General features: G+C 38.9%; 1 protein-coding gene across 2 annotated transcripts in view; it reads left to right on the plus strand.

Annotated features, from left to right (window-relative positions):
* The first annotated feature begins 219 nt into the window (after positions 1–219).
* The window catches only part of TEX10 (testis expressed 10), a 61,926-nt gene continuing 42,871 nt past the window's right edge, over positions 220–19,274 (plus strand). Inside the window, exons 1-6 of one of the 2 annotated variants that reach the window (XM_075494229.1) lie at positions 220–817; positions 3,685–3,865; positions 4,690–5,396; positions 11,212–11,455; positions 13,514–13,626; positions 15,911–16,149. In XM_075494229.1, coding sequence (XP_075350344.1) covers positions 813–817; positions 3,685–3,865; positions 4,690–5,396; positions 11,212–11,455; positions 13,514–13,626; positions 15,911–16,149 — 1,489 coding nt within the window. In that variant the 5' untranslated portion in view covers positions 220–812. The remainder of the gene's footprint in view (positions 818–3,684; positions 3,866–4,689; positions 5,397–11,211; positions 11,456–13,513; positions 13,627–15,910; positions 16,150–19,274) is intronic. The other variant, XM_075494228.1, reaches the window with a different exon arrangement.

Consider the following 19,274-nt stretch of genomic DNA (forward strand, 5'->3'; position numbering starts at 1 on the left):
GGCCGCTCCCGCCAGGGCGGGCGGCGGAGCTCGCCGCCGCTGCAGGGGGCGCCAGCGCCCCGGCCCCGGCGGAGCGGGCAGGAAGCGCGCTCCTTCCCGCGGGGGGCGCTCGCTGGTTGCAGCCGCTCACGTGGGCGGCCGTTTCCGGGCAGGTTCTCGGGGGCGGAAGGGGGCTCGCGCTGCCGCGTGGTTGGTGAGTGGCCGGCGCGGCGTGCGCGGGGCTCGGCGGCGCCGTTGCCGCGCGGGAGGGGGAGGCGACCGGCGCGGCTCTGCCCGCGGGCGCGGCCGGGGGCCGACGGGCTCGCCCTGCCCGCCCTGCGCTAACGGCCGCCTTTTGTGTGACCCACCCCCTTCCCGCACGCTCCTGCGCAGGGCGGCGGGAAAGCGTGAGCACAGCCGCGGGCGTGCCGGTCCCGGGAAAGCGGCGGCCTCGGCTCCCCCGGCCGCGGGCGGCGCCCGCCACCCTTGCCCCACCTCCCCCGGGGTTGCGTGCCGCCGCTCGCCCGGCGGCTTCCCTCAGCCGCTGCTCCCGCCTCGCCTCGCCTCGCCCGCCGCTGGTGGAGCCCCAGCTCGTCCCCGGCGCGGCTGCGGGGGCTCCCGGGAGCCGAACTCGCGGCCTCCCCGCCGGGAGCCCTGGCACCGGGCGGGCACTAACGCGCCTTATTTAAACGCTTCGTAGAGCGAGTAGAGCGGAGCGGCTCTTCGGGAAGAAGCCGGAAGATGTCCCGGGACGGTGAGGAAGGTTGCTTAACGGCCTAGACCTGCGGGAGGAGCCGCCGCCTCCGCTTCAGCAGCGCCTTTGGCTTTGGGGTATGGCGTTCGCGGCGCGGCGGGGTCGTGGGTTTTGGGGTTTTGTGGTGACCGGGGATATGCTCGCCGGCGCGGGAGCCCCAGGAAGTTAATTGCGAGTGAGTATTGCCCTTTGGTGGGAAAGAGCTCGTCCAGGTGGAAGTCTTTATCAGATGAGAGGAGTTAGGGCATGTACTCTGCCTTCTGGTTTCTCAGGGTTTTCCTGATGGCTTGAGCTTGGAAATATGCTGGTGGCAAGATTCCCTGAGGATACTGCCTCAAAACTGCAAGGCAGTAACTTACAGGTGAAACAGTCGCTTCTTTCGGTTCCACTCTGTTTCCCTAAGCCTAATGCAAGGATGGCTGAGTGATACTTGAAGTAGCTTCTGAAAAGTGCTGCGTGCAGCTTTATGTTAAGGGAATTTAGTATTGATTTGAGGTTATTTTAATGTTTTGGATTGTACAACTGTATTCGTGCAGGAACTGTTAGGTGCACTTAGTTTACTCCTCTTGGAGGAGGGCCAATTGAAAATATGGTTGAAGTCAAAAAGCAAACAGTTGTTTCAGTGAGAAGTTTCATTAAAATATTTGCATAACTTCATAAGCTGTATACAGTTTTGCTTAATGTCTTACTACGTAGACACTGTGGTGTTTTCATGGCTTTGGTTTTGTAACCGTTTTAGCTCTGATTTAGTGTGGTACACATGAATTGGAAGCGGGTATGTTTAGATTTCCAATAAACTATTTCTAAAATATGCAGTGCAAGATAAACTGTGCTGCTTTGTGTTAGTAGGAGAAAGTACATTTTCTAAGCCTTCTCCTTCAAAATAACTTAATTGACTTTGTTCAGGTGTGTATGCACCTGTATTGTGAATTTTTTGATGCTAATTGGAAGCCAAATGTTTCATCTCGTAGAGTGAGGCTTCCTAAATATCTCCATTAAAGCAAGCTTTGCAAGTGGAAATAGTATTCGTGTCAAAAGCTTCTAGCTATTTCTGTATGTTTTGCAATCAAGTAGTAAAAATCTTGTTGTAATTCTTTTCTAAAAGATGCATATGGTAAAAATCAAAAGCTTCTAAAACCATTGTTATACTTGGACACTAAAGGACCTTTTTATTTCAGCACCAAACCCCAAGCTTTTTTAAAGCCTTTTCAGTTAATAGATTGCTTATGCTAAATTTACACTTCAGTTGAAGTGGTCTTGCAGATAGCTGTTTTAAGCTAGCATGGGAAAAGCAGAAACTAAGTTGTAGTCAAATGTTCGTATAATCAGTTGTTTAAATTGTTTTAAAAGAATAGAAAAAGACAATTGGATTTAGAATGTTCCTTAATGATTATCCTGATGATGTGTATATGAAATACTGTAATACAGCACAAATTTACTGTTTGAAGTCCATTGGGAAAATTAGCTGTAGAATTCTATTTTCTAGAGTGAACGATGATCATATCCACCATAAAAGAATCATTGTTTGGATATTTTATTTAGAAATTTCTGGGTTTAGTCAGCTGTATTGTTTTTTTTGTCTTTTTTTAGTTAGTTTGGTCTTTAGAATTTGAACACTGTGTTCTCCACTTTTTTGTATAGTTCAGATATTAAGTATGTACAAAACCTAGTTAACCAAAGAGTAGCTTGAAAGAGAGAAGAAATAAAAAGTTTATGTACCTGACAGCATGGACTTTATATTGTGTACAGCGAGATCTGGAAGTATTCCAATTTCCAGCTCTATACGTTACCTGTTATTATCAGAAAGTTGTGAGATGTTAAACCTCAACGTCATAATGGCTTTGTGCTTGTCTCCCCCTTCCTCCTTTTAAATTGTAAGTAATTTCTACAACCACTTCTAGGAGTCATCAGACCATGGATTCATGGTCTTAATTAACAGAAATCTAGGCACAATTTGTATGTGATGTTCAGTGTTGTGACATCAGCTTCTGGAGTTTTGTTATGAATGAATTTAGAAGTATGGAGATCGAGGGAAGGAAGATAAAATAAAGGAACCCATGGTGTAGTGTTTGTTGGTTTGGGTTTTTTTTTGGGGGGGTGGGTGGGTTTTGGTTTTTTTAATCTGGTAGAATTAAGAGTGTTTTTATCAGTACAGATATATCAAAGCCAAAAGGTCATTCAGAAACTGAAGTGTAGGTTTTAATTTGTTTTGGTTATTTTATGTCTCTTCTAATATGTCTATATGACTTTACTTCTAAGTGTAGCTACTCATGCTACCTTATTTCTTATGCCTTATTAAATCTGGCTTAATTTTTCAGTCTCTTTACTTTATGTGAGCCCATTTAACCTTGTTTTTTCCCCTCATTCTTTCTAGTTATCAGTTTTAAATGCACAGACTGGACTCTTCAGTGTGTAGTGGATGTTTTCTTAGATTCTTGTATGCTGCTGTTATCAGTGAAGGCCTGATTAAACCCATGATTTTACCTGTGCAGACTGTATGCTATTAATGATTGAGTTGGTAAACAATGTACAAATTAAATGAAACAGTTCACTGAGCTCTTCTGACTGGACAAGGGTCAAGTATGTAAAAAGTTGCTTTATTGGCAGGAACTTTTAAAAACAAAACAAACCCAACAACTTCATCTGATAAAGCAGTGGAAGATGCAGATACTTAAGTGATCTTTTTCAATAAAGCAGTTTTCAGAGCAAAAGCAACCAAAGGAGCAGCAGGATGTTTTCTGGACACTAGAAGAACAGCTGTACCGTATCAGTCTGCATGTCTGTTTAGCCTAGCTTCTTGTCTCAGGAGCGGACACTAGTTTATGCATAGGAAAAAAGCATAAAAACAGTAGCCTTTGTTAGGAGATTGCTGCTCTTTGGTGGAAAAAAATATTTGTTTGTAGTGTATTTAATAAAATTAAAATTCTGAATATCTTTTTGCAGAGAATCAGAATGACTAAAAAAAGGAAACATCAAGAAGATTTCCAGAAAGTGAAATTAAAAGTTGGGAAAAAAAAGCCTAAACTAGAGAATGCAACTGATACTACCTTCAAAACAAAGGCCATACAAATTCCTGAGCAGCTTAAAGAAGATGGAGTGCTTCCTACACAGAATAGAAAACTTAACATAAAGGTATACTGTGACATTATATTCTGAAATGATGGAAAATTACTTGTCACTTATCTAGGTTTACTATGTTTACCAGAGTTTAGAGGAAAAATTATTTATTTCAAAAAAAACCCCCAACAAACCACAACTCAAAAAAAACCCAGCAGAGTATCTGAATACAGTCTCTCTGTCCTTGACAATAAGCTGACCCATTAATTTAATAAATTGCTGGACTAACATATAACCCAAGGGAAAGGTTTTCAGCAGTGCAAAAACCAAAGTTGCACACTGATTTTAAGTATCTAGGATTAACATTTGGTTTTTGAAAGTCTTGGATCATAACTTAAGGACAGGGTTTTAAAAAGTAGACTTCCTGAAATGATGTTTTCAAAAAATTTTGTATTTCTTTGGGTGGTGGTTCTGCTTTCCTTCCTTTGCGTCATCTTCTATCTCTTGCAGCTCTGTCCTTAAACTGAAGAAAGCTGTTGAGACTGAGATGTCGTAGTTCTACTTTTGAGAACAAGTGTGAGAGGACTTATTTTTGGTCATCCCTCTGTTAAGTCAGTAGGGTTGTGCATAAACTTAAGAATGAGGATTATCTAATTACCTGAAGGACAAGTTATGGTATCTTGTTTTTCCTGTCATTGAATTTTGATGATTTGTTCATTGTTATGCTTTAAACTAATATATTTGTTCTGAACTTATTATGCTGCTATGAACAGCAGTATATCATGCGAATAGATTCTGTATTTTTGAGTGTTTAAGAAAAATGTGCTAGAAGTAGGTGGGGAAGTTTAAAGAGCTTAAAGTAATAATGATAGCAAGTATATATGTTTCTTTCCTTTTAGGATCTGCTTTCACAGATGCATCACTATAGTCCTGGGGTTAAGCATAACGCACTTCTTGGGCTCAAAGATCTCCTGTCTCAGTATCCATTTGTAATTGATGCGCACCTTTCAAATATAATAAGTGAGGTGGCAGCTGTGTTTACAGACAAAGATTCTGGTGTCAGAGGAGCAGCTGTTCACCTACTGCAATTCTTGGCTTCAAAAATAAGAGCAGAACAGATTGCTCCATTTTTTCCTTTGGTAAGTGCCCATCTCTCCAGTGCCATGACTCATATCAGTGAGGGGATTCAGGAAGATTCATTGAAAGTCTTGGACGTTTTATTGGAAGCGTACCCAGCTCTTCTCACAGACCGCAGCAGTATATTGTTGAAGAATTTTGTAGAGCTTATTTCTCACCAGCAACTGTCAAAAAGACTGAAAAGCAGAGAGAAACTTTCCTGGATGCTCTCTGTTAACCCAAATCGCAGAGTAACTTCTCAGCAGTGGAGGTTGAATGTACTTACCAGGCTCAAGAAGTTTCTCCAAGCAGTGGTAGATGGTTCCAGTGAAATAGAGGATGAAGGGCTTCAAGAACAAAAGGATAGCCCTCATTCTGGGAGGAACCCAGTATGTATAAATTGGAAGGCCCATGCGAATAATCAGCAACATATACAACTGTTTGAAAATGGTGGCTTACGACCAAAGATCAACTCATCATTTAGACTGAGGTGAGAAAACATTAACTAATTTGGGAATTAATGTCAACTGTATGATTACAGTGTTAAACTGTGGTTTGTTGCTGTTGAAGACAACTATTTAATTTTTATTGTGGGATTGTCCCTTAGCTATATTTTAGGGCATTTAGTGTAATGTGCAGTCTTACTGCAGTGGCTTGAAAATATGGGAGTACTCAGCAGGTAACCATACTATGCATATAGCATGAACTTTCCCATTATCAAATAAAAGCTTTATTTTATGCTATTCATAATAATTTCAGAAGACCAACTCTAGCGGTTTTTTTTGGAATGTGAACTGACAACTACAGGTTGTTGCAGGAGATCAAATAGACCTGGGGGCAAGCAGGCAAATTTCTTTAATTTAAATGTAAGCTTTTCTTATACTGTGATAATTTTGTGCTTTTACCTTCAAGAGTCTATGATAAGTTTAGGAGTTTATTTTCTTTGAATATAGCTCCTTTTAAAAAGGACGGCATGATAAGATGTGTCTGGCTATATGATGTTCTGCTGAGTTTCCGATTCTAGATACTTTTAATCAATTTACTGGTTTATATCTTCACTATGGATAAAAGATGTCTTGTCTGAGACAAGATGAATATGGAAGAAAGCGTAGTGTGCTTGGTCACAGAAAGGTTTGTGTGTTTTTTACTAGTACTCTGAATAGACGTGAGCTGAAGTTAAGGGAGAAGTAACTAACCATCTTTCTTTATCTTCCTGCTTTCTGACTCACCCACTCCTCAAACTAGAGGGGAACCTCCCACCCCACTTTATGGTACCTTTTAAACATTGGCATCCTCATGTATATGCATTACTACAGATGTTACATACCTGCTGGTAGGAGACCTGGAATGACGACTTGAAAAACGGAAACTGTTTAGCTGTTACACAGCACTTCTAATCCATAGATATCAAGGTGGTTTGAAGAGAAACCACAATCCTTGTTTTGCTGCTGGGGGAGACTGAATAAGGGGTATAAAGCAGTTATACCAAATTCATCTAGGAGGTCAGTGGCAGAAAAAAGTATAAAGCCCACTGCCTAATCCATTGCTATGTCCGTCTCGTATCTTTGAATGAATGAAGTGCAGAAGGACAGGTTTCTCTTTTAATACCACAGGTATTGGCCTGAATTAGCAGGTGTTTTCCACCTCTGCTGTGGAGACACACAAATGACCATTCCATTCCCACTCTCCTAGGCTTCCTCCGGTAGATAGCGTATTACGTGTGGTAGGTATAGGAAATTTATATTAAGCTAAGTAAGATGTGCAGCTTATTCTCATAAAAGTGGTTGTTAATATAGCATAAGAGTTCAGTCATGACTAACAGTATCTGCTGCAGGTAAAACTTTAGTTGGAAACTAGACTGGTGAAGCCCACTTGAGGCAGGGAGAAGGGTTCAGTGCTGAGCACAAAACAGTCCTATGGACTTCATCTCTGCAGTCAGAAGCATACAGTTGTGGACCACCATATATCAGAGGATTCTTGTATTGTGCCCTGAATGATATGCAGTGTGTGATATACCATGCCCTGTAATAGCTGAAGATGCATTATATCCAAGGTCTAGGAAAATAAACTTTACATTTGGTGTCACCTGAATTGGATTCCGCTTTTCTGAGGAGCTAGATTTTGGTGAAACATCGTGATCCACTTGTGGTTATAAATACTTTCAAAAAGGCGTTTGCAAGCATGAGGAGGAGCCAGAAGAATGGCAGGAAACATTGTTGCTAGAATCCAAGGCGAGATTGGCAAAGCAAGCTGATGGCAGCAGAACAGAAGAATGGAAAGAGAAGGGGCATCTGTGAGAAGGTACTAAAATGTTCTCATTTTATTGCATTTATGCATATTTTTGGTATATTCATTTTGCACAAAGGGCCATTACAATTTGTTTTACTGGATATGCGTGAAATTCTAAGAGTGGAAGTTACTGTGGTGGCTTTTGTATTTACCACTGAAATCTTTTCTAGTAATCTGAAGATGTTTAATTCTGTCTCTTCCGATCCCAATTGTGGCCTTTTAAAGCCATTCCCAGGCCTCTGCTGTGGCCATTACTGCAAGGACAGAAACTACTTCTAATAAGAGGTGCAAAACATCTGTAATGCTCCTTGAGTACTTCCAAAACCTCAGTGTGTCTGTTTTTGTTTAAAGAAGTGAATGCACAAATAGTCAAGTCCTAACTATAGGTAATGAGTTGACCAAACCATAAGTAACTAATTGCGGTGTGTATGTATTGATGGTCTCATCACTAATACTGCAAGTAAGTTTCAACTTTGTTCCTTAAAGTGGGCTTCCAAACACCACTACTAGTACACTAAATTTTTAAAGTTCCTGTATCTTTTTAATCTTGCAAATTCATCAGGTAGGGATGTCACCTCATTGATAACCTAGTGATTACGGAAAGGGATTTTCAGAATCAGTTTGCAGTATTAATGTTTAGTAAAAAGTGTAGATTCTGAGCTTGGAATGCTGGATGGTTCAACAGTGCAAATCATAAGACTTTATTGTTTTCTGTTGTGTGCTAGGTCTTCCTACTGTGTGTGAATTAAAGATTACAGTGAATTAGGAGATTATTAGAATACATCTTCTGCCTTATGTGCTGACTGCTGCTTTTTGTATCAAACTCATTTCAGATGTGGAGAAATGGAAAGCCTTCACAACTTAAATGTGGTGATACCAAGGTATATGATCTTTTTTTGGACTGGAAGTGATGCTGAAGAGAAATGGTAGAGCTTGTGTTTCTGCTGAGAAAGGACAAAATGAAGCTGCAGAGAAAAGTGAAGATTTGAGAGACCGAAATGGAAGACAAAGCATACTGAATGAATATGTATATGGTGCGACCTGTGCATCAGTTAGAAATGGAAAATACAGTTCACTTCGTGTACTGAGTGTTTCTTTGCTGCAATTGGCAGCGCACACAAAAAAGGAGGACAGTAACCTGGCTTAGACTGTGAGCCATAAAAACGTATTAACTTCCAATGACTTTTCCGATTTTAAGCAGCAGAAAGTTGTTTCCTTATTTTCTGTTTCTTTTACGCTTCCTTGACTTCCCTTTGCTGAATTTTTGTTGTCCTCTTACTGTCAAATGGCAGATATGCTACACAGTTTTCTTTTGTTTGGTCCTGCTTTATAAAAATACTGGCATTTTAAAGAAAAATGACAGCTTAAGGGGTATACAAATACCTTGCAGCTACCCTCAATAGTATTTCATACCGGTATGATGGTAATATGTTTGTAGCGTTTGTTACCATTAAAGAATAGTGGTAACAGATATGGGTCAAAAAGATTAACACTTCAACTGACATCAGACCCTCCCAGTTCCAGTGAACCTGTATTGCTAAGGATATTGCACTAATCAAATGCATACTGGACAGATTATAGTAATACTGTGTCATCATCTGTTACGGGCAATCTGATTTTATTTACCCCATTTGTTGTTAACCTTGAATATTTGGAGGAGTCTTATCTTGAGAGATGGGGGCTGCTTTTGCAGGGGTACATGAAAGCTATGTTAAGTATTCTTGCCCAAATGCTTTCGGCAGCTGGGTGGAGTATCCCTTTTGGCATGGATTCTTCTTTCTTTTTCCATCCCTTGTTTCAGAAAAGTACTGAAATAGTTGGGTGGGTGCGTTAATATACTTTTGTAGGGAATCTTCAGGTGTGTGTTGCCAACTTCTCGGGTTTCATGCACTGTTCACTGTTTAATGGAGAGATTTTTTTGTGTGTGTTCCAGAAATAGATTGCTTGAATTCCAGAGCTCTGCTGTAATATCAGGTATTATTTTCAGAGAAATGATTGAAGACTACTACTTCAGAACTATTTCAGCCGATTACTGATATTTCAGAATCTCAGCTGAGTGTGTAGTCCTGTCATGGCATAGCATTTACAGGACAACCTAACTTTTTCAGTGAGGTTATGGTCTTGGTATCAACTGGCTTATCCAGTGACGCTTTAGAATGCATTGTGGTTATAACTGGAAGATGGGATTTGTCTGTTGTGTCTTTAGTTGACTGAGAGTTGAATGTCTAAGTTGAAACCATTCACCATAAACTCTTTATAGTCTGAAAGAAACTGGTGTCTTTACTGCAGTGTCTGTGGCATAGAAGGGACACAGAGCAACAAAAAAGGGACAAATAAGCCAAATTACATTGACTGCATACATTGGTTGCTGCAGTTAATGCTAAGCTTTATAAAATTTTAAGATGTCCAGTAGTTGTAGTAGGTACTAAAAAATAAAACTAATATTTTTTTTCTTATGACCAGTTATGTTTCCATTTGTCCATTTTATTTTGTGCTGAAGATCTAAATTCTCTCTCCCATCTTGCCTTCATTGAAAAAGAGCCTGCATTTGTCTTACACTTTCTCTTTATTCCTTTGCAGGTGTCTTCTCCCTGCTCCTTTTACAGTTTGTTAATACCTGGGTTTGTTTTGGTTTAGTAATTTTCTTGAGATACCAGTTTCAACCAGAGAGAAATGACAGAATAAAATTTTTTGTTATGTGCATATTCTAGATTATTGCAACAGCATGAGAAATGTAGCTTCATAGAAGGATATAACTAATTGGATAATGTGGAAATGACAGGATGACCAGGAAAAACTGCTTTACCTCTTAAATCCAATATGAAGTTAAAATTTGTAAACAGAATTTCCGACCTATCTGTGAAAAGAAAGCAAATAGTTTTTCAGATCCTATTTTGGGTGTATATGTAAAGAAAAATCACTTGGAGAACACCACTGCAATGGAAAGGATTTTAACAGGAGGTTCAGTGTACCAATGTTATATGTATTAGGAAGTTAGAATTATGATGGGAATTTTCTGCTGTGACTTGGAAAACAAAATCATCATGGAAAACAACATCAGGGATCATCAGTTGAAATTATTGTTGCTTTTCACCTTTTTTTTTTTTTTTTTTTTGTAAGGGCTCTTGTTATTTGGAAACCCTTTCAGAAGCTTCTGTATTGTTTAAAATTAGCAGGAGTTATTCAGGGGTTTCTTTCTTTAAGGAACCTTTTTGAAATGGGTGCAAGTTGCCTGAATTTATCGGGGAGCAGGATTTGGTCATTTGTGCTGATAATACCTTTTGAAACACAAACGAAGTGTGTTGTAAGGGCGAGGGGGAAAAGTACTTGGTTTTCTTGCTTTCTGGGAGAGGTTCTTTTAATTTAAACTACATCTCTTCATTTTTTGATAATTTTTGTTTAACTTAATTATCAGATAATTTTAATAATTTTCCAACTAGTTGCTCTCCAGAGCATTATAGTTAAACTTCAGGTGGGAACCAAAGTTATATTTTTGCAGAATTTTTTTTTTTGCTATTAATATGAACAACCATTATGTTTGTTATAGCTGGAGATGGTTTTAACTGTAATAAACCTCATGCATTTGACAATACTTTGTAGTCAGTTTCATTATTTTGCTTCAAGGAGCTTAAAATGTAAAGCTTTTTTATTTTGTTGTGCCGAGTACAGTGAATTCTTATCTGTTGCTTGAAGGTGATACGATAATGCAAATCATATTTCTCCACTTTATAGACTTTACATATAACAATGGGGAAAGAAATACTGAAATCTAAGAAGTTGTTACAGAAGCACACAAACTTGCAGGGAGACTCGGGAGCAGGTTTGTTGTAGATGGTTTGAACTCCCTTTTTTACTGAAATATCTAGCAAGAAAGCAAGCAAACATTTAATGTATTAAAATGTAATTTTTCCTGTTATTCAGAAAGCAGGAAAGTGATATTGCTCTAATCTGTTTTTAAAGGTGTGATCTTTATCTTTTTTCTTTTTCTTTTTTTTTTTTTGTTTGCTTCTGTTTAGGTCTGTGGCAAGCGTAATGGACAGTGCAGAAAAAGGCCTGTCCTCAGCTGAAAACTTAAAAGGTTTTATTGAGATAATAATTCCATTACTGATTGAGTGCTGGATTGAAGCATCTCCTGCACAATCAGCTCCCATTCTTGGAAACCTTTTGGAATCAGAATCTCAGCAGCTTATGCAGCAAGTGCTTAGTATAATACATTTATTGTGGAAACTCACAAAGCGACATGATGAAACATACAAAATGGTAAGGGAGAAGAGATCTGTGGCATAATAATGATAGTTCATTTTGTTTTGATTGGAAACTAGTGATTTGGTGATTGAAAGTAGTGGAAATATTTTATTAAGAGAGAGAAAAAGCCTAAGTTTTGAGTAGAATTCGAGTTTGGATTTTTGTCAAGTCTCTTGCTCTAGAAAAGAATCTCTTGAACTGAGCAATGAGTTCACTGATAGTCTCCAGGAATCCTTTTTGACAGACTGCAGCACAAAAGCTTTTGAAACTGAAACTGGTATTGGAGAAGAGGTTTTGTCTCCCAGATAACCTCTAGAATATAAATTTGAACAAAGTTTAGAATGGAGTTGTTTGTTCCTTGTTTTTATGTGCCGAAAAATTTTACGGGGGTGGGGGTTGGAAATGAACAAACCCTAAACTCTTGGAAAATTGGGAATAACGGTGGTATGAGATCCTGTAATTGCTTGGTACAGCCTATGTTGTGTCATGATTGGTAGTATCACAAGACATCGAATCAAAACCTCAATAGGAATTTTGGAAAATATCCTTGAAGTTTTTTTGCCCTAATTATTTTGTCTGTCTTTGACAAATGAATTGCTGTTTTTTGTAGCTTTTGCTGTTCTTCCAAAGATTTTGCAAACTGGAAAAAGAACACTCTTCTCTTTTTCCATTTTGCCTATTGAGAGTAGTTGGAAGGATTGTCTTGACAGCTGTTTTACCTGGGTATAGGACTGTAGTTCCATTTGCTAAACAAAAATATACACATAGAATTATTATTGGAAATCATTTGTGGAATCATTCCATTAGATCAGAGTTATCCAGCATTCACAGCCTGAGGGATGGATTCAGTGTGTCTGAAAAAAACACACTGTTCCCCTTTCGTCTTTTCTAGAAGGCCTCTTGGAAGCAGGCAGAAAGTGGGCTGTTGGCCAGGTAAATACCTGTGGCAGCCTGGTGCCCCTAGCCTTTTTCTTTAGGTACTGTAGAGCTGCTGCCCTTAGCCACAGGGTGCCTGCATTTTGGTCACATGAAAGTAGTGCTCCTGTATCAAGATGTAGCTGTTCTAGGTACCTGCAGTTGCATTATAGGATGTTTTGGGGGAAAATAACAACCTTAGGATGTTTTTTTGGGGGAAAAAAAATCTGATGTCCATACAACTTTTTTTTTTTGAGCATGTTGTATTTTAGGTAAGATAACTGTTTATCTTAGTTTTCCTTTATAGTCACCTTTATATATGAAATGCATTCAAATGGCTCAGTTTGGAAATGGAAGGTTTTCTTATTTAATAGCCCTTGGGCTTACAAGCCAAAGTGTTTATTAGAGACACTTTGGAAAACCACTATGAATACACCTAGTGGAAACCGATTGATCTTTTGAAGTAGTTTAATGTCATTCTCTGTTCTTAATACTTGAATATCAAAAAGATTATTCTGCCTGACCAATTTGATAGCAGTGCAGGCTTTTTTTGTGATGAGTTCTGCTGGACAGTTGATGGAATGGTGACTGTGAGTGTCTGCTAACCCACAAAGTAAAATTATTTTTAAATATTGAAAAAAATCCTTTTTCTGTAAGGATGGCCTTTCTACTGGAAAACGTTTTGTGTCAGTGGACTTTGAACTACAAGTACACTAATGATAGGGAAAGATGAAGGCAGTGTCAGAATACGTCTTAATGGAAAACTCAGGACAGTCACTGCAAGTAAATCAGAGTTCACTGATTTTAAGTACCCTGATAAATTGATACAAAAGCACTTTCAATTTGCATCTATAACTCACTTTGTTTAATATTGCATTTACCCACATTAATACGTGCTAAGAAAATATACTGGTCCAGTTTGGATTAAACATTGTTGCTCAACCTTGACTTACAATTTTACTCCCTTGTTTGTGGACCTTCAGGTTCATGCACAGGACTTCACATTTATGGCTGAAAGTAAATACATATGAAAACTTGCAAACAGAAGCTAAAGTTCCCGTTTTTCATTGATTCCAATAATGGATTTTGGAAGATGATTGCATCGATGTATTTCACATACTACCATGTTTTCTGTCTGTCATCTGTTTTCCTTAACAGGAGCTATGGCTTCGAATGAATTACCTTGTTGATTTCAAGCACCACTTCATGCGTCATTTTCCTTATTCTTTACAAGAAACAGTAAAGCACAAAAAGAAAGATTCATACAAAGGGTAAGAATAAAATCAGTGTCATGTTACAGCTTTTAATTTTGTGAGATAAGTGAGACAATGCAAGTCATCTGCTTTAAGCAGTATTGAGTTTTTAATGTTGGAAAAGAAGACTTCTTACTGTGTGTTCCATGAAGGTCTGTAGAGAAGTTTTTATAGGAAGGCAGCATTGCTTTGAATTGAGAAGTTTTGATTGTTCTTTGTAAAAGTATTGTATAGGAAATCATCTGAATAATCTCCAGTAGAAATTAAAATGCTGTCTTAAAGAAATTATTTTATTGAATGCTTGATGTGGAATTTGTATATTACTAAATGGTGATTTGTGTTAGTCTGACTAGTTTCATATTTCTGCATGTTTTCTTCAGTTGACTGCTGAATTACATCAAGGCATAGTTAAAACATTTTTTTCACCCACATCTACTCTTCTATAGTTGTATTACAGGGCTGGATAAATACAGCTAGGAGGGGAGATGAGACACATTGTGCCTGTCCTGTATGGCAAAGCAGTACTGGAGCAGGAGAAGTCAAACACTCACATGTTTCTTCACTATTGATCTGGCAGAGTGGGTGTACCACTTTTGTTCTGGTACAAGCCAGTAGCAGGTTGTCACCCCTCTCGGCTCCCAGATGTGAGACTATATTCATGCAAAGTCTGTTCTAGAGTCATTCTGCGCCATTGCAGTCCATATAAAACATGGGTGTATGAACAGTGGGTATCAGCCGGTGTCTATCTTGGTTTCAATTGCTTGCAAACTGTGCCACTGCAGATTGAGCTGTAGTAGTAGAAGCAGCTCTTTTTACGGTAAGGGTCTACTATGGTGCAGGTATACTTGAGGCTGAAATCCTATTTCATGTTTTGACTGTTGCATTTTCTCTTCCTGTAAGGGCACATAGATCAGAGGTACAGCATAGCTCTTCATTAAATGCTTTCATTTCAGCTAATTCTTACCCATTAAGTTTATAAAGCCAAAAGGTGTTTTGCTTTTCCAGGTTTTGACCTGAACACCCTTCCTTGAAACTGAAAATCTCAGAATTAGTAGTTTATAGATGCTTGTCTTGTCTTATAGATGACACCCTGACTAACCATACTTCTGTTGATCCTTCTTCACTCTGCTACTAAGTTTTGCCCCATTCTTGCACTTCAAAATAAATATATTGTTAGATACATGCAGGAGAAATAATCTGTGAAACTCTTTTTTGTGTCTTTATTTTGACTGTTAATTCAAGACATGAAAATAAAAATAGTTGCTTTTGTTTTCCTTGCTTACCAATATGTTGGGTTAAAGGCCTGCATTTGGAAATGTTGCACGGCATTTTGACGCTTTGTTCCTTCTCCAGTTTGCAAAATGTTGCAGGAATTTACCACAGTCCTACTAATAGTGCTTAGTATCTACATATTCTGAACATGAAAAAGTTATTAGCATTTATGCCATGTGATGTCCACAGGTTGAGTTTTATTTGCTGATATCGTAATGGTTGGCTATGAACTGAAGGGTGACTACACTTATGTTAGCGCAGGTTAAAGTGCTTTTTCTTACTTCGTTTTCACAGCTCTACTTTGTGTTCTGAATGTAGGCATTCATATTGTGCAGCTTTCTGTAGGTAAATGCTGTGATTTTTTTCTTTTGTATACTGTGAGTGACTAATCAGCAAGTAGAGAAGTTCTAGCATTATATGTCAAGCTGCAATACCCTTGATTCCTTTCTTGATAACCCTTAATTTTGCCTTTCAAACCTCTGTAAGGGCAACAGGGTGGTCCTGCAGACTATTGTGATGGTGAAAAATGTGTTTCTGATTCCACATGAGTTTGGAAAAAAAAGTACATAAATGGATTTCTCTGTGCTGTTCATGGTGCTTTTTGTCATTGTGTGATAATGACAAAATCCATGTGATTCCTCACAGAAGAAACACAGAAGAGACTGAAACTAAGGATTAATTTTTTTTTTTTTAGTCTTCCTTTACTGATTTCAGTCACCTGAAAGTGCTGCTAGGCTAGAGTAAAAATGTCGAACAGGAGAAACCAGCCATAGAGATAAAATTTAGAGCTTTGGTTGTTGCTGCCACTATAAATATGAAAAATAAACATTTTGGTGGCAGAACAAAAATTTTCAAGTATCCAGATGTCAAATATGAAGACTTTTGAAATGCGTATTGGCTTTAAAACTTTAACACTTAAAATTTTTTTTCTACATAGTATAATTTCTACCAAAGTAACGTATATTAAAAGGCACAACATATTTTTTTTAAATCTCTCTCTCTCTTTTCTTTTTTCCGCCCTCCCCCTTAGCAACAAGTATTGTATGACATCCTCAAACAGCGTAGACCATCTTTTACTGAACTTAACGTTGTGTGACATAATGGTTTCACTAGCAAGCACTTCAACACTTCAGATGGATTCTGGTTGGCTGGACATGATAAGGAAATTTGTCACAGATACTCTTCAGGACGGCAGCAAACTGAATAGCAAGCAGGTGAACAGATTGCTTGGTGTGACTTGGAGACTAATGCAAATACAGCAAAACAAAGGTAAGATATGAGTAGTTTCTAAAAAGCAGAATTATGCAGTGACAAAGAGCTTGAGTTAGCATTTTCAGGTCACTTCATCTTATATCCTCAGTTGTTACATCATAATGTATTTTGTCTGTAGAGGTAAATCGAATTTCATGGTCATATTCTTGCGTGTAGCATTGAAAGCTGCTTGATTTTTAGGAATGCTGTTAGATTTATACTGTTGATATGCAAAGTATTAGTATATTTGTGTATCTGTTTTCTGTTTTGAATTCTTAAGATATTCTTGTAAATGGAAAGATGAGTTTTCTTCATTAAAAAAATAATTACTAGGATATAGAGATGCATGATATATTGATATTCCAATCCTTATTTAAAATGATTAATATAGCTGGTAGACTCCTTTAAGTACTGTCAGATGACCATTCTAGACCTGTAATGATGTGAAATGCCAAGATAGTTCTGATGGAAGCTGCTGTAGAATATTTTCCAATGTGCTTGATTTGAATCCTTTTCCAAGAGAAAACATTATTTCCAGTTGTGACTTGCAGGACCAGTACAGTATTTTGGCTTGGCTTTTTTTTTTTTTTTGCTTTTCAAGTACTACTTGGTTGTGTTCCATATGTGACCTTGGTTGACATGTCTGTTAAGTGATTGATGTAGGACTTTAAGAAAAGAATTTTTCAGTAAGTCTGAAGGTGGCAGGGGTCTATTGTGTCTTACCAGTCTGGTAGTGAATTCCACAGCCACGCAGCCAAGTAGAGTTTATAGAAAATGCTTTGCCCTTAGCAGCAGGTTTCATTGTCAGTGTTGTGAGATTAAAAGATGTCAAATGTCCCTCAAATATATTTTGGCAGTTAGTTGCATCTCCTTCCAAATCCATTTTAATTAGGAATCTGTCTATTCCTATGTCCCTGATGACAAAGATAATAAGTAATCATTCCTATCTGCACTCCAAATTTAGCTTCCTCTTGAAGGCAAATAATAGTCCACAGTCAGAGATGTGCCTGTTCACCAGTTGAGCTAAGGCAGAAGAGTTGCTACTCATGGAAGTAGTTTCCAAACTATTGTTAGACTGTTAAATCAGATACTTTGTGCTTTTCCTTGTAATGAAACATTGATTTTTCCTTTGTCTACCAAACTTTTACCAGATAGTGGATAATGGCTGGTGTTTTTCTAACCAAAGTGGCTATTTTAGTACAATAATTTTCCTCAGGAATGCAGAAAATAAATAGGCTTAAAAAAAGTTTAAGTGAAATTCCAAAAGATTAATATGTATGGATCTTGTCTGCTGACCTTGTAGAGGTTCAGGAATTTCACTGCAAGTAGGAAGTTCTTTACTTCAGGAATCTGTATCTGTTTGTGTGGACAATTTATCTCATCCCTTCAAGATAATCCTTGTGCAGTACTAAAAGCCTGACTAGATGTCAGATTAAAATTCATTTACTAGCTGTAGAGGAAATACAGCCTCAACATGCTGGAGGAATGGGCTGACAGTTCAACAAGAAGTGCAAAGTCCTGCACCTGGGGAGAAGCAACCCCATGCATCTGTACATGCTGGGGGGCTGACCAGCTGGAAAGCAGCTTGACTTGAAAAGGACCAGGGGGTCCTGGTGGACACCAAGTTGAACGTGATCCAGGAATGGGTCCTTGCAGCAAAGAAGGCCAGCGGTGTCCTGGGCTGCATTAGGAGGAGTGTTGACAGCAGGTTGAGGGAGCTGATCTTTCCCATCTGTTCTGCTCTGGCGAGGCCACACTTGGAGTACTGTCCAGTTTTGGGCTCCCCAACACGAGAGACATGGACATACTGGAGAGAGTCCAACGAAGGGCCACAAAGATGATGAATGCACTGGAGCATCTCTCCTATGAGGAAAGGCTGAGAGAGCTGGGACTGTTTGGCCTGGAGAAGAGAAGGCTCAGGGGGCATCTCATCAATGTATGTGAATACCTGAAGGGAGAGTGCAAAGAAGAGGGAGCCAGGACTCTTTTCAGTGGTGTCCAGTGACAGGACAAGAGGCAACGGGCACAAACTGAAACACGGGAGATGCTGTCTGAACATCAGGAACACCCTTTTTCACTGTGAGTGTAACTGAGCAGTGGCACAGGTTGCCCAGAGAGGTTGTAGAGTCTCCATCCTTGGAGATACTCAGAAGCTGTCTGGACGTGGTCCTGGACAGCCAGATCTAGCTGATCCTGCTTCAGCCGGGGTGTTGGACTGGATGACCTCCAGAGGTCCATTCCCACCTCAACCATTATGTGATTCTGTGGAAGAAGAAAAGTTTCCTTCCTTGAACTTTTTTTTTTATGGTGCCGTAGAAATCCTGAGCTTTATTGTGTCAGATGATACTGCAAAAGATGGTACATACCAAAAATATAACTGATTTATTTAAAACCTATCTGACATTGAGGTTAAGGGCCTGGATGGTTATGTCTTCTAAAGAAGACAATGCAAAAGAAAAAATGAACTGTTACAATGAAAATTTTTTTAGAAAATGGAAATCAATGGAAATCAAGAGGGGAAATTTAGATAGAAAAAACAAAGAGCTAATGAACGAGAGATTAAATGAGACCATAGTCAACCTCCTGCACGTTATGCCACAAAAGCATGGTGGTATCTTTGCAGTTGCATTTTTCATGGTTGCCTATTTTGAGTAGCTGTTTATGCTAGGGTGAAATGCACCTTTTTTTTGTGGATGTCTAGAAGAGCTTTGAGCTGTGATGTGTGAAGATTTCTCTCCGTTGTTTAAGATCAGACTCTGGATTTGCTTTCTGTAAGTAGGTGGTCAGCTCCTTTCTTGCATCTCTCAGGTATGACTTCAGCAGCAGCTTGCCTGCTAGTTGTGTGTTTGATAAATTTTCTTCAAGTAACGAAGAGAGCACACTCAGTCACTTCAGAAGGAGGCTTGCCATGTGCCAATTAAAACTGAAATACATTAAAAATAATGAGGACTTTGGCTGCATTTTGGAAGTCTGTATAGTGTGGACCTTTTAAGTACTAATTTTTAAGAATACATTTTTAAATTGCTTCTGTTTTTTAAACGTGTCTTGTTCATATGAAGCAATCAAATAGTAGAGCCTGCTGTACTAAATTTGCCATAGAGAGTTATTGTAAGGTGGCTGAACATTCTACACACTAAGAATAT

This window comes from Mycteria americana, chromosome 2 (assembly GCF_035582795.1).
Source record: "Mycteria americana isolate JAX WOST 10 ecotype Jacksonville Zoo and Gardens chromosome 2, USCA_MyAme_1.0, whole genome shotgun sequence".
Lineage (NCBI taxonomy): Eukaryota > Metazoa > Chordata > Aves > Ciconiiformes > Ciconiidae > Mycteria > Mycteria americana.